The sequence below is a fragment of the Oryx dammah genome, unplaced genomic scaffold, assembly GCF_014754425.2.
Source record: "Oryx dammah isolate SB20612 unplaced genomic scaffold, SCBI_Odam_1.1 HiC_scaffold_12, whole genome shotgun sequence".
NCBI classification, from domain to species: domain Eukaryota; kingdom Metazoa; phylum Chordata; class Mammalia; order Artiodactyla; family Bovidae; genus Oryx; species Oryx dammah.
The window spans coordinates 50,108,483-50,121,672 of NW_024070196.1; the positions used below are offsets into that span (position 1 = coordinate 50,108,483).

Sequence of the window (13,190 nt, forward strand, 5' to 3'; positions counted from 1 at the left end):
AAGAGGTCTGTACACAAATGTAATAGGCCTCACTTAAAACCTCTCCAGACTCTACCCCACCTCCCCAGTGCAACACCCCCCTCCCCCACAGCAAGCAGTAGCCTGTGACCAGTTCTGGCCCCTGAGGCAGAAGCAGGTGTGCACTGGGCGGGGTTTCCAGAAAAACCACTGTTTTGATGATAAAAGCTGAAAAGGGACATGCTTTTTGCCTCTCACCCAGTCCTCATCTTGCCTGGGACACAGATGGGAGGCTGGAGGTGGGCAGCCCCATGGGAGGACGGTGGAGTCCAGGAGATGGAGGAGCTGGGCCCCTTCAGCCCATACACCCACTCAAGAACAGCCTGCTTTCAACCTCCCATGACGTGAGAAAAATAAGCCCTGCTGGGCCCGGCCTGGATGCTATGACAGAGCCAGACACCATCCAAGGGACACACATGTGGTCTTGCAATGGTGAAGGAGTGCCAACCAGAACCGTGGCGGCTCTGAGCTCCAGGAGAGTCCAGGGTGAGCATGACCTCCCCTCTGGGGTGTGACCTCATGTTGTGAAGGGCTCTGGGGCTATTTGATCACCAGGCAGGTCTGCTACATACCAGGGGCCCAGGACACACTCCCACCATCTGGACCAAACATCTTGCTGGCCCATCAACACCAGCTTGACACCCTCAGATCCAGCACCCGCTGCAGAGAATGCATGAGCATGCCTGCGTGTGAGTATATACATATATGTTTATTGCATTAAATGCCTTGTAGCAATCTGCCCTGTTTTTATAATCCACAAGAGAAAAAAGGGTTCAAGGAAGTTTTCCACTGTGCTCAGTTTTAAAAAATACAAAAATGAACATTATGACGACAAAACCGACAAGTACATTCAAAAGTACATCTGGCTGCTGGTGGGCGGGTCCTGGGCCCTCAGGCGGGGCTGTGCAGCGAAGCCATGTCCCTCAAAGTCCAGCACCTCTGCCTCGGCAGAACCTGGGTGACCCACCACCTGGGGCTTGCCCACATTCCTGAGTGACACCCCTCATGGGGTGGACATTACCCACACCTTCAAACGCCCACATACCACACACTTAATTAACACTAAAAAAATTTTAAACCACTCAAAAATCCACAAAATAAAGAGATCCTATTAAAACATGAAACCCAGTCATTCTCTAAAGGCAACTGGAGCCCGCTCTGTCTGCTGAGGGGTGCCAGGGCTGGGGTAACACACGGCTGCCCCAGGAGCTGCCCGGATTCCATCTGTGACACACAGACGGGACAGCGGTCGGCCCAGGTGCTGACGATCTGCTGTGAGATGCTGTAAAGTCACCCTGGGACGAGTCCCATGATGGGCAACACACCACAGTAGCCAGACGGGCCCTGAAGGACAGCAGCCAGAGCTGGGAGAAGATAAAGGGGAGAAAGAGATCAAAATGGACCACAGCATAAGGCTGCAAGCTGGTTGATCCCCAGAGCTGAACTGACACAGGATGCCCACCGGCCCTGGACAGGGGACCAGGCATCAGCCGTAATGGCGCACACACAGGTGATCCCAGCTCATCCCTGCAAGTATGCAAAAACACACACCCTCCAGATCACTGAAGGCCAGGATACCGCAATGCTGCGTGGAAGACTCGGGAACCCACCAAATGAACCTGCAGGACAGAGAATGGTTCTTCCCTGGGCCTACGGACTTGGCTTGAACCCCTTTCCAAAGAGCCGTAGGTTTCTAAGTAATTTCTTGAATGTACAAAAATGACAGTACAGGCGCGTGTGGCTGAGGGACATGCTGGCCAGCTCGGCTCAAAAGTCCTGCAGCTGAGGGATGTCCCGGTACAAATCCAGGGTCTCGGGATTTGAGAAGGCCCCTCGGTGCTCCACCGTCTTCCCAGCGATGATCTGTTTCACGGCCACTTCCACCTTCTTGCCGTTGAGGGTGTACTGCCAGTTGGGGGTAGGCAGGGGGAGCAAATAGAAAGACTGTTTAGACCCAAAGAGGAGGGACTTCCGTGGCAGTCCAGTGGCTAAGACTCTGCACTTCCAATGCAAGGGACCCAGGTTTGATCCCTGGTCAGGGAACTAGATCCCACATACCGTAACTAAGACCCAACACAGCTGAATAAATCAATCATTAAAAATAAATATAAAAAAATAAAAAGATCCCAGAACATCCTTGGTGGTCCAGTGGTTAAGACTTCACCTTCCAATGCAAGGTGTGTGGGTTCAATCCCTAGTCAGAGATCCCACATGCCTCAGGCCCCCAAAAGAGCAAAACATCAAACAGAAGCAATACTGTAACAAATTCAATAAAGACTTTAAAATGCTCCACATCAAAAAATCTTAAAGGAAAAAAAAAAAAAGAAAACCCAAAAGGGAAAAAAAAATTCCTTAGCTCTGATATCTGGGTACATCCAAGCCCAAAATACCATGACCTGGGACTCTGAGACCAAGTCTTTCTCAGTGGGTGACTGCGGGCAAGTTCCTTAACCCAAGTTTATCTCCTCAAATGTAAAATGGGACCACAGCACCCACCACAAGTCTGTGAGTTAACCCGCACACAGCTCTTGGGTGTGACTCACTATTACACTGCATATTTATATTTACTTTCTTATACTGTTTTATAATAGAAAGGCTAGCTTATTCCAGGACTGGACTGGCTTCCTGTGATTCCATCCCCGATCACTAAAAAGTGAGCATCATCCAAGAGCCTCTCGAAACTTTCACCCCATCTTCCCCCAGAACCGTCATCTGAATGAATGGGACACTGCTTTTCCTATAATCGGATCTCCAAATGTTCAAAGCTCCCTCTGAAATTCATAGCACGTGTGTTTCATCTTTAACTCCAATGGGCATTTGGCAGCCATGCTGGCATGTTTAGGGGCCAGGAAAATTCTCGAACAAATAGAGTTCTTTAATAAAGCTGCCAGTGCTCTGATCTCTCCCTGCACTGGCACTTTTTCTTCTTTTTAACCTGAGATGTAATTAAAATTTATTCACTGAAAACCTCTGTCAACGTGGGAACTAATTACGGATCTGAGTGCAGGCTTACGAGGGACTGTCTGTCACTGGGGTGCCGTCAGTCCCTCTCGCCCAGAAATGCAAACGTCTCATGCGGTTTCTGTGCTTCTAAGCACTAAAGCCCCAATAACGGCTCATGGGAGATAACAACTTACATCTTCCATCGGCTGACAAAATAAACAAAGTGTTGTTTTAGAAGAAATTCTGCTTCTGCTTCCTGGTGAGAAGGGTTGGGGGGAAGCAGAAGTTCCCCCAGCTCCTGCTGGAACCCCTCCTCTCCCCCACCCAGGAGGTAAGTCAGAGCCTCCAGTCAGGATGGGCCAGTACATCAGCCGTGACCAGGGATGAAGACCTGCTGGGGCCAGGGCAGTTGTGGCCACCGGGCCCTCCAGCCAGACAGGTCTTCAGATGCCCACTTACATTCCTCTAGGTGAGACCACATCCCCGGCTGGGACCTTGGCCATGGCCAGCCCCAAGCGCCATGGCCCAGCAAGACGCTCTACACCAGCCCGGCGACACAGGGTGAATCTTCTCAAAAGTGCTTCATTAGTTCGGACTGCAGGGATCTGAGAATGTGGGGGTGCCTGTAAAATCTCCAGGGACCCTAGACATGACCTCATAGGCCAGGAGTCATGACCCCACAGGAAGACAGAGGAGGAGAGAGCTGAGCTAGGTGCCTGAGAGTAAGCGGACAAGAGCCCGGCTGAAGATGGAAGAATAGGCTGGGATCTTCCTCCATTTCAATAAATCGTTCCACTACTCTCATGAGCAGATCACTTCAGTTCAGTTCAATTGCTCAGTTGTGTCCGACTCTTTGTGACCCCATGGACTACAGCATGCCAGGCCTCCCTGTCCATCACCAACTCCTGGAGTTTACTCAAACTCATGTCCATCAAGTCGGTGATGCCATCCAACCATCTGATCCTCGGTCGTCCCCTTCTCCTCCTGCCTTCAATCTTTCCCAGCATCAGAGTCTTTTCAAATGAGTCAGTTCTAAGCATCAGGTGGTCAAAGTATTGGAGTTTCAGCTTCATCATCAGTCCTTCCAATGAATATTCAGGACTGACTTCCTTTAGGATGGATTGGTTGGATCTCCTTGCAGTCCAAGGGACTCTCAAGATCTTCTCCAACACCACAGTTCAAAAGCATAAATTCTTCAGGGCTCAGCTTTCTTTACAGTCCAACTCTCACATCCATACATGACTACTGGAAAAACCGTAGCTTTGACTAGACAGACCTTTGTTGGCAAAGTAATAATGTCTCTGCTTTTTAATATGCTGTCTAGGTTGCTCATAGTTTTTCTTCCAAGGAGCAAGTGTCTTTTAATTTCATGGTTGCAGTCACCATCTGCAGTGATTTTGGAGCCCCCCCAAAATAAAGTCTCTCACTGTTTTAATTGTTTCCCCATCTATTTGCCATGAAGGGATGGGGCCAGATGCCATGATCTTCGTTTTCTGAATGTTGAGTTTTAAGCCAACTTTTCCACTCTCCTCTTTCACTTTCATCAAGAGGCTCTTTAGTTCTTCGCATTCTGCCATAAGGGTGGTGTCATCTGCGTATCTGAGGTTATTAATATTTCTCCCTACCATCTTGATTCCAGCTTGTGCTTCATCCAGCCTGGCATTTCACATGATGTAATCTGCATATAAATAAGCAGGGTGACAATATACAGCCTTGACGTACTCCTTTCCCAATTTGGAACCAGTCTGTTGTTCCATGTTCAGTTCTAACTGTTGCTTCTTGAGCTGCATACAGATTTCTCAGGAGGCAGGTCGGGTGGTCTGGTATTCCCATCTCTTTAAGAATTTTCCACAGTTTGTTGTGATCCACACAGTTAAAGGCTGCATGAGCAGATACAGACTGGGAATTCACCATTCTGACAGCAAAGGAGACAGATTCGTTCTCAACAAAATAAAGGCCAAGGGGACGATCATAGTCTAGTTCCCCAAAGTGTTTTGGATGCAGACACAACCTGATCCACTGAAGGGATACCTGAGACCCTCACCAGGGAAAGTCAGTGACACTGACTCAAGAAGTCCCTTCTCATTTCCTGGCCGGGCCAGTGGTTAGGACTCTGTGCTTCCAATGCAAGGTTGCAGTGGGTGGGGATCTGATCCCTAGCTGGAGAACTAAGATCCCACATGATGTAAGGTGCAACCAAAAAAAGGAAAAAAGAAGTCTCTCTGTCCCTGAGAACCACTGTCCCCACTGTGTCACCAAGAGTCACCCACTGAAGGACTTTCCTGGTGGTCCAGTGGCTAAGGCTCCATGTTTCCAATGCAGGGGGCCTGGGTTTGATCTCTGGTCAAGGAAATAGATCCTACATGCTGCAACTAAGACGTGGTGCAGCCAAATAAGTAAATAATAAAAATAAATATCAAGGAGAGAAAAGAGTCACCCACTGAGAAAAACAGAGAACTTCCAGGTCACAGGGCCCTTCCTACACATAACCAAAGTGGAGAATAAATGTGTGGATGGTATAAAAAGCCCTGGTTCTAACTGTACCTCACATCCCCACTGGATGGTTCAGTGGGTAAACCATTCAGCTACAATGCAGGAGACGCGGGAAGACCCCCTAGAGGAGGAAATGGCAACCCACTCCAGTATTCTTGCCAGGACAATCCCATGGACAGAGGAACCTGGCGGGCTACAATCCATGTGGTCTCACAAGGTTGGACACAACTGAGCACCCACAAGCAAACGAGCACATCCCCACTCCTAACATGAAGACTCTCCATCCCCTGGGGACCCAGGTAACCTGCTCCCATCCCCACACCCATGAACACCATGAACAGTACAAGCTTGGCTCACCTGTACACTTGATGCACTATCTGTGCACCCATGCATACAGGTGTGTGCACACACACAGGGCAGTCTCCTCTCTATGCTGACAGAGGCACTGGTTTTGTAAGCAAGGCAAGTTAAAGCAGTGATCTGATCTCCTCCCCCACTGAGAGCCTAAACAGAGTACAAGGCACGGGAGGAGGGCCGCTTTCTGGAGATGTGCCTCTAAATAGATTCAAATCTTCTTTCTGCAGGCCAGAACTAAAAATTAAAAGGCAGGAGCAACAGCTCCCTAGCGGCTCTTTAAAAAGTTAAAATTAATTTTCGCATTAATAATTTGAGAACACACTAAAACCACACTGGAGAAAAACCAGTTGGTCAGGCTGGGCTGGGCCTGCTTACCCTCTGAAAACCAGTGTTTAGCAGAAGTTGCCTTACATGCAATTTACGAGGGGTTAAAAAAAAGAGAAAGAGGGATGGCAGAAAAGAAAAAAGGATGGGGACAGGGTTGCCAGGCAACATGAAACAACTATATATAAAACATGAGCAAGTGTCTAGCTGACTGCTCCAGAAGCAGGGGGGCACTTGGGGGGCCCTACCGGGATGCCCTGTGTCTCCAGAATGAGGCTGGGCACATGCCGGGCAGACAGGCCGAGGCGGATGGCCTCACGGATCCGCTTCACCAGGTCAGGCCGGAAGGTGTGACCAGAAGCCATCTTCAGGAAGAGGATCACTCTCTCCTCCCCATCCTTGTTGTACTGGGGGACACACAGGCTGTCCAGCACCTCCTCGAAGGCTTCCACTGAGGAGACAGGGCGAGGGACAGGGCTTTGCTCTCACACCATCCCACTTTGACGGGGACTGCCGTTGCTTCCTCCAGCCCCTACCCTGGGGAAAAGCTTCTGGGGAACAGGTGGAAGGACACCCATCACCAGCAGAGAGCCACAGCTCATGCTGGAAGGGCTGACGTCTTACAGGGAGTCATGCACGCTTACTTCCTCAATTACAAATTTAAAAAGAAAAGGAAGCAAGCACCTTGGTGGGGACTCCAGCACTGGAAGAAAGGCTGGAATCACAGGAATCAAGATTCCATCCTGGCTGCACAGCCCTGATGTGACCTTGGAGCTCTGACATCCCTATGAGGCCACCTCCCTGGGAGGCTGATTCCGTGGCTTTGGTGGGGGCATTTGAAGGCCCATGGGTAACTCTATTGTGCACTGTCTTTATCTGGTGTTGAATTGTGCTGTGTGACCTTCAACAACCATACAACCTCTCTGTGCATCTTTCTTCAGCCATAAAGAGAAGACACAAATGACCAACCCCACAGAGCTCACCATGAGGCTGAGACGTAATGGAATGGGGCCGGGCCATGGGACCTTAAGAAGCCCGTCTTGTATTACAAGCTACAGGCAGTGTGGGACGAGGCATGTTCTAGGAAGAAGGACAAGCTCATACACGTCTACTCTCACAAGCAGAGGCAAATGGGCCACTTATGCCAAAAGGTGGAATCTTTGGAGAGCAGGCTCCCTGCTAGGACCCTCCTTCCTTCCCTCCTGGATGACCTGAGAATTATTCCAGGAGAAAGGAAAAATGCTCACCAATGTTATAGATTTCCGAGCTGCCAAATCGCACTCCATTGGGGTTGAGCGTGCCGTCACTGCAAAGAAAGACGAGGTCGTAAACACACGGTGGCTCCTGAGTGAGGCCAATTGTGGGGGCTGGAGGACAGTCACACCCTTCCCACAACACCACCACACCCACCCAGTCCTGCCGGCTGCCTCCCCAGCTTCTGATCCTGACCAACCTCTCTCTCTAAATTCAAAGCTAGACATCAAGGGGTCCCCTTGTGTGGGAGCATCTGCCACCTCCTGCCCTTCCCACCTGTACAAGTGCCCCTCTCCCAGGTGTGGACGCCCCAGCACCTCCACACTGCCACTCTGGGAAGGGCCATAGCTACTGTAGACAGATGCAGGCTTTACATCTCCCAAAGCCCTCGCCCCCACCCTGCAAAGCCCCCCAGTCCACCATTTTGGGGCTCAGAAATGCGGATCAGGCCAGACCTGCCCTCGGGGAGCTGACACAGGAAGGGCCCAGACGGGGTACAGTCAGCCCGCTCCAAGACTGAGCCAGTGGAGCCCAGGATGCAGGAAGCACCCCCCACTCCCTAGGTGGTCTGCAGACCCCTCACCTTCGGCCCAGCATGACGATTCCTCCAGTCTTGGGATTTATCCTGCAGTAGTCACCATGTGCCCAGACACCTGCGGGGAGGCAGAGGGGGTGGTCACCTTGAGGGAGGCGTGGACAGACGCCTGAGGTACATATGACAGAAATGTAACTCTTATTAACAGACAGAGCCGAGGCCCAGAAACAGGTGTGATATGGGGCTGGGGGCAGAACTGAACTAACAGTTCTCACCCCCAAAGGCATGCCTCCTAGTGGGGTCCACCCTACACCCAGTTCTGAGATGCAGCGGTGCGTGAGAAACCCCCCTCCTGCAGGCATCAGTGAGAAACTGACGGGCTGAGAGCAACGCCAGCAGTGAAAACGTGAAGGGCACACTAAGCAGGTCAATGAAGCTTCAAGGGGGGCCTCTGAGAAGAGGGTGAGAAACTACAAGCCCCAACGCAGGAAGAGAGGGTAGCCTGGGGCGGCTGACGGAGCAGGTCTGGAGGAGTCAGGGCCCATCTCGGAACAGAATAAAGAGAAGCAGCAGGACTGGGCGGGAGGCTACCATACCAGTCCCAGTAATGGAAGCCTGAACTAAGGCACCAGCCACGTGGACAGAGACTTAACTAGCAGGAAAGCCCAGGGTGCACGGAGGGCAGAAGAGGAATAGGGGGACACTGACACCGTGGGCCCTGAGCCGTCCCCGTGTGGCCTGCAGCGTACACCTGGGCCCTGGGCTGGTGATGTTCAAGGAGAGCCCCTTGTCCTGGGCACAGCAAAAGAACAGACCCAAGGGGGCTGGTCAAAGAGAAGCCAAGCCTCACGTGGGAACGGCCAGGAAGAGGCCTCCCTCCTTGAGCTAACACAGCCAGCCCAGGATCGGCCCCACAAATAAGAGGAGGCACTCCAGGTGTGAATATCTGAAAGCATGGCCCCACTGGCTCTGCACAACTTGCAAACAGCAGCCTGGCCTCCTGAAATAAGCCCCAGAGTTCCTGTTATCCACAGAGAAAACAGCAGATGAAACCGGCTCAGGGCCTTCACGGACACCACCTCGTCCTTCCCAATTCTTAGGACAGTTTCTGACTCTTAAGCACTAACCCAATCAGCCCAAGACTGGATGAAATGACTTAAGTTCAACCTATGTCCGTCCTGACCATGACCAGTAGCTTCAGATCTCATTATCTTATCTGCCCTTGTTTCTTCATATTTATTCATATATCCCGCCTATTTCCAGAAAGTATTTGAGGAAGCTACCTATCAAACCAACTGTATGATGGGATGATTGAAAGAATCGGAAACTCCACAGGGGTGAGAGGACGGCTCCAGCAAATCAGTGATGGCAGCTCTGAGCTTCCTGGCAACCAAGGCAAAAATGGAAATATCACAAGTCACAGAGTCTTCATTTTCTCCAAGATGGAATATCAGCACTTCAAAAATAAAGATTTTTCTGGGACTATCCTGGCTGCCCAGTGGTTAAAACTCTGTGCTTCCACTACAAGGGGAACAGGTTCCATCTCTGATCAGGGAACTAAGATCCCACAAACCATGTGGCATGGCCAAAAGGAAAGAAAAAAAAGGCTTTTTATGAAATTAATCCTGAAAAGACATCTATCACGTAAACCCTTGTATACGTAACAAAAAGTGACAGCAAAGACAGTTTTCAAGGAGCAGTGTACTGAGCAGAAGATGAAGAGATGTCATTTCTTAGATGAGTCTTCAAGCTGAGGTTCTAATCCTTCCCTTAGACAGGAGCCTTTGACTCTTCAGGATCATTTGAGGAACATGTCTCTCCCTCCCCCTCCCTCTCTATTCTGCCTTAGTATGTCACAACAGCTACACCCTGGCAGGATCCGAGGTGGGGCTTAAACGCAGCAGGCATCCAATAAGGACCAGGCCACATGGGCGGGGGGTGTTCCTGCTAACTCACATGGGAGGTGCTATGCTGGGTACAATGGCTTTCAGATGGGACGTTACATGGGGACACACAAGGCTGAGCAGAGAAATAAGAGGGATTGGTGGCACATTCTACCCGACAGTCACCTGCCACTTTTTGATTCTCCACATGTGGTTTATACAAAATCGAATTACCTTTCTAGACACTGAAGAGAGCAACTACTTGGTATAAATAACTCCGGAGCAGAAGGCTTGCTAAATTATGAATTATATAGCAGCAATAACTCAAGGTTGCTTATGAAATAAGGAGGAGGCAGGGATCAGAGCTTTAAATAAAGAGACTTCCCAGCTCAGGGGCAGGGCACCGCTCCAAAGATAAGCGAAGAGGGCAGCCTGAGTGAGTGACAGGCCTGAAATTAATTATCCCACTGCAAAAGCTCTCTTCTCCCATTACCTCTATAAGGACTGGATGACAGGGTATGAGACAGCGGAGACCCCAGCCAGATACCTATTGCACAGGCATCTCTCCCTGAATAGGCACACAAGTCTGGGTAAGCAAGCAGCGACCACTGCCCCATCCCCCTCAGCCCTGTCCCTACACAGGCAAACAAGCGGCTCACGCCAGCTTCCAGGTGCTGGGCTCAGGGCCAAGCAGCTGTAGGCACGGAGGATGTTAAGAGCACACTAAACCCAGATCAGAGTTTTGTATGATAGCTTCAAGATGAAAGTGACAAGATACTGATCAAAAATTCATCATCACCCCTCTGGCGGAAGGAGCCAGGAGCAGCCTCACCAGGTTTCAGCAGGGAGAGGGGGCTGGCAGGGGGAGGTTACATCCAGAATTAGACCCCGAAGGCCCAGCCCAGGCGGGAACCTGGGCGGCTCCGCCTGCATCCTCGACCCACCTGGGAACTTGGAGAAATAGGCCTTCCGGTACTTGCTGCCATTCTCGTCATTCCAGAAGTGCGTGGGCTGGCAGGGGAGCGGCTTGGTGCACACCAGCTCACCACTCTCGCCCCACACAGCCTTTCCTGGTCGAGGAGGGGCAACAGGTACACTGAGCACACACCACAGCCACACCTTGGCGCTCTTTCTCTCCTTTTTTAAAACTACAAGCTATTATGCAGTATTTCAGACACACACAAAGCTACAGAGCTGGTCCCACCCCCCTGCCCATCCCTCTGACATCACCGAAAGCCATGCTAATCCCTCCCCACATAACTCTCCCCAATCTCTCTCTCAACTGGAACACTGTATTATTCCCTTGTGTGTATTAATACTTTTACTACATCCACATGCATCTGAATAACATCATTTTGCGTGTTTCTAAACTCTGCACGGATGGCGGCACACTGCCCCTTGTGCCTGCATCTGACCCCGTGTCCTCATCAAGGATAGGATGTGAGGCCATTGGTGGGACAGCCTCAGCAGTGTTTCCAAAATTCAGATGCCCGCCTTGCGTGCCAAGCACATGGCCCTCCGTCTATGCTCCAAACCAACACCTTTTCCTCTGCTTCAGGCTGAAAGCAGATATGGAGCCGGTGGGGGTTAAACCAGGCTTGGAGGCCAGCAGTCTGCAAGTGTTGGTGGGGAGGGGTAGATCCTCAGAGGGGGCAGTTTTGGAGAACTGTCCCCCAGCAAAGCTATACATCCAAGTGCACCCGGGTGACCACTCATGCCTCGTCACAAAGACAGAAAGGGTTTGGGGCCGTCACCTTGCTCATTCCATGCCTCCACAGCCATGCCCAGGTTCCGAGCCTGAATCTCCCCTTTGTACACAGGAATGGATGGATTCTGGCCCATGAAGCAGGAGACGATGTCGGTGCCACCTGCCAGCGAAAGGAGATTCAGGATTTACAAGACGAAGACCAACTGCTCGTGTTTTTCATTGATGAACCCTCCAGGAGAAAAGACCCTGCAGGACAACCTCTCCAACTCTGTCTCCAGACAGTTGAGCTTCTTTTCAGGGAAAGAACAGGGTGGTTATTCAGAAACTGGCACAAACCTCCTGGGTCTGGGTGATTTATTTATTTATTTATTTTTGACCAGGATTTCCTGCTGGAGGAGAAACCAGTGAACGACCTCCTGTGGTCACACTGAAATCCGAGACAGAGGTTCATGAAAGACTGAAGTGTGGCCTGTTAGATCCGCCCGCAGGCACTGCCGCGGGAGATGGGTCATGTGCAAAGGCTCTTTGCTGTGGTTCACGTTCACTTAATCACCCGAGAAGCAGAAAACCTGTGGTCCCAGCAGGGCGAGTCTCATGTGAGAGACAACGTGCCAGATGGGAAACACTCTGATTTCAGGAAAGAGCTTGAAAGGGAGTCAGACTCCTGGTGCCATCAGGAGGGAATGGCACTAACCCCTAGACCTGGACAACCACCCCCTTGACAACTGTCCCCTAGGGCGGGCACCTGGGGAGGGCAGGGCCCCACGTGATTTCAGGGCGGGATGTCCTGAGGGCAGAGATATGCAAGGGGCCCACCCAGGTGCACGGTGGAGGCAGATGGCAGCCCAGGGAGGAAAGCGGGGAGGGTGTGAGCAGGGGTCACCCAAGGAGCCCCTGACTCTCCCTTTCTAGACTTGACGATCCAGACACTGGCTGATGCTTCTCACAAAAACGGAGAATTGCGTTCACTGCAGTGACCAGCAAGGTTGGACCAGCCCCTGGGGCCCCATGGAAGCACAAGGGCATGAGCAGAAGTGTTGCTTCCTCTGCTTCAGGATCAGAGCTGGGTTCACTGGACAGAGGTGGGGGGACCGACTGAGATCCTAACAGGCGTGCTGCCCCGAGATGGGCTGGGCTGGCCTGGGAAGACAACCCTGTGCCCACATGACCACCACACCCCTGCCCACCAGGCAGGATATGGGGAGGACCAGGGGACGGAATGGGGATGGTTGGGAAAACTCTGGCTCTGGGACAACAGAACCAGGTCTGAATCCCACACTGGGATTTCCCTGGTGATTCAGTGGCTACGACTCTGCGCTCCCAGTGCAGGGGCCCCAGGGTCAATCCCAGGCCAGGGAACTAGATCCTGCATATGCTGCAACTAACACCCAGCACAGCCAAATTAATAAATTTTTGCTTTTTTTAAAATCCTACCCTGTACCCCGGCTAGCAGGTGGTCTTGGGTCAGTCACTCAGCATGCCCGAACATCATTTTCTCTTTTGTAAAGAAAATAGGCTCTACCAGAATCAGATTTTCCACGCCTGGGAAATCCCATGGACGGAGGAGCCTGGTAGGCTGCAGTCCATGAGGTCGCTAAGAGTCGGACACGACTCAGCGACTTCACTTGCACTTTTCACTTTCCTGCATTGGAGAAAGAAATGGCAACCCACTCCA

The 13,190-nt window shown here is 51.4% G+C and overlaps 1 protein-coding gene across 2 annotated transcripts in view; it reads right to left on the reverse strand.

The window, feature by feature from the left end:
- Positions 1–706: 706 nt before the first annotated feature.
- Positions 707–13,190, reverse strand: part of AACS (acetoacetyl-CoA synthetase) — a 52,083-nt gene continuing 39,599 nt past the window's right edge. For both annotated transcript variants that reach the window (XM_040250588.1, XM_040250589.1), the window contains exons 13-18: positions 11,562–11,675; positions 10,752–10,877; positions 7,973–8,042; positions 7,383–7,441; positions 6,384–6,586; positions 707–1,923 (exon numbers count right to left, since the gene is read on the reverse strand). In XM_040250588.1, the coding sequence (XP_040106522.1) occupies positions 1,786–1,923; positions 6,384–6,586; positions 7,383–7,441; positions 7,973–8,042; positions 10,752–10,877; positions 11,562–11,675 (710 nt within the window). In that variant the 3' untranslated portion in view covers positions 707–1,785. The remainder of the gene's footprint in view (positions 1,924–6,383; positions 6,587–7,382; positions 7,442–7,972; positions 8,043–10,751; positions 10,878–11,561; positions 11,676–13,190) is intronic.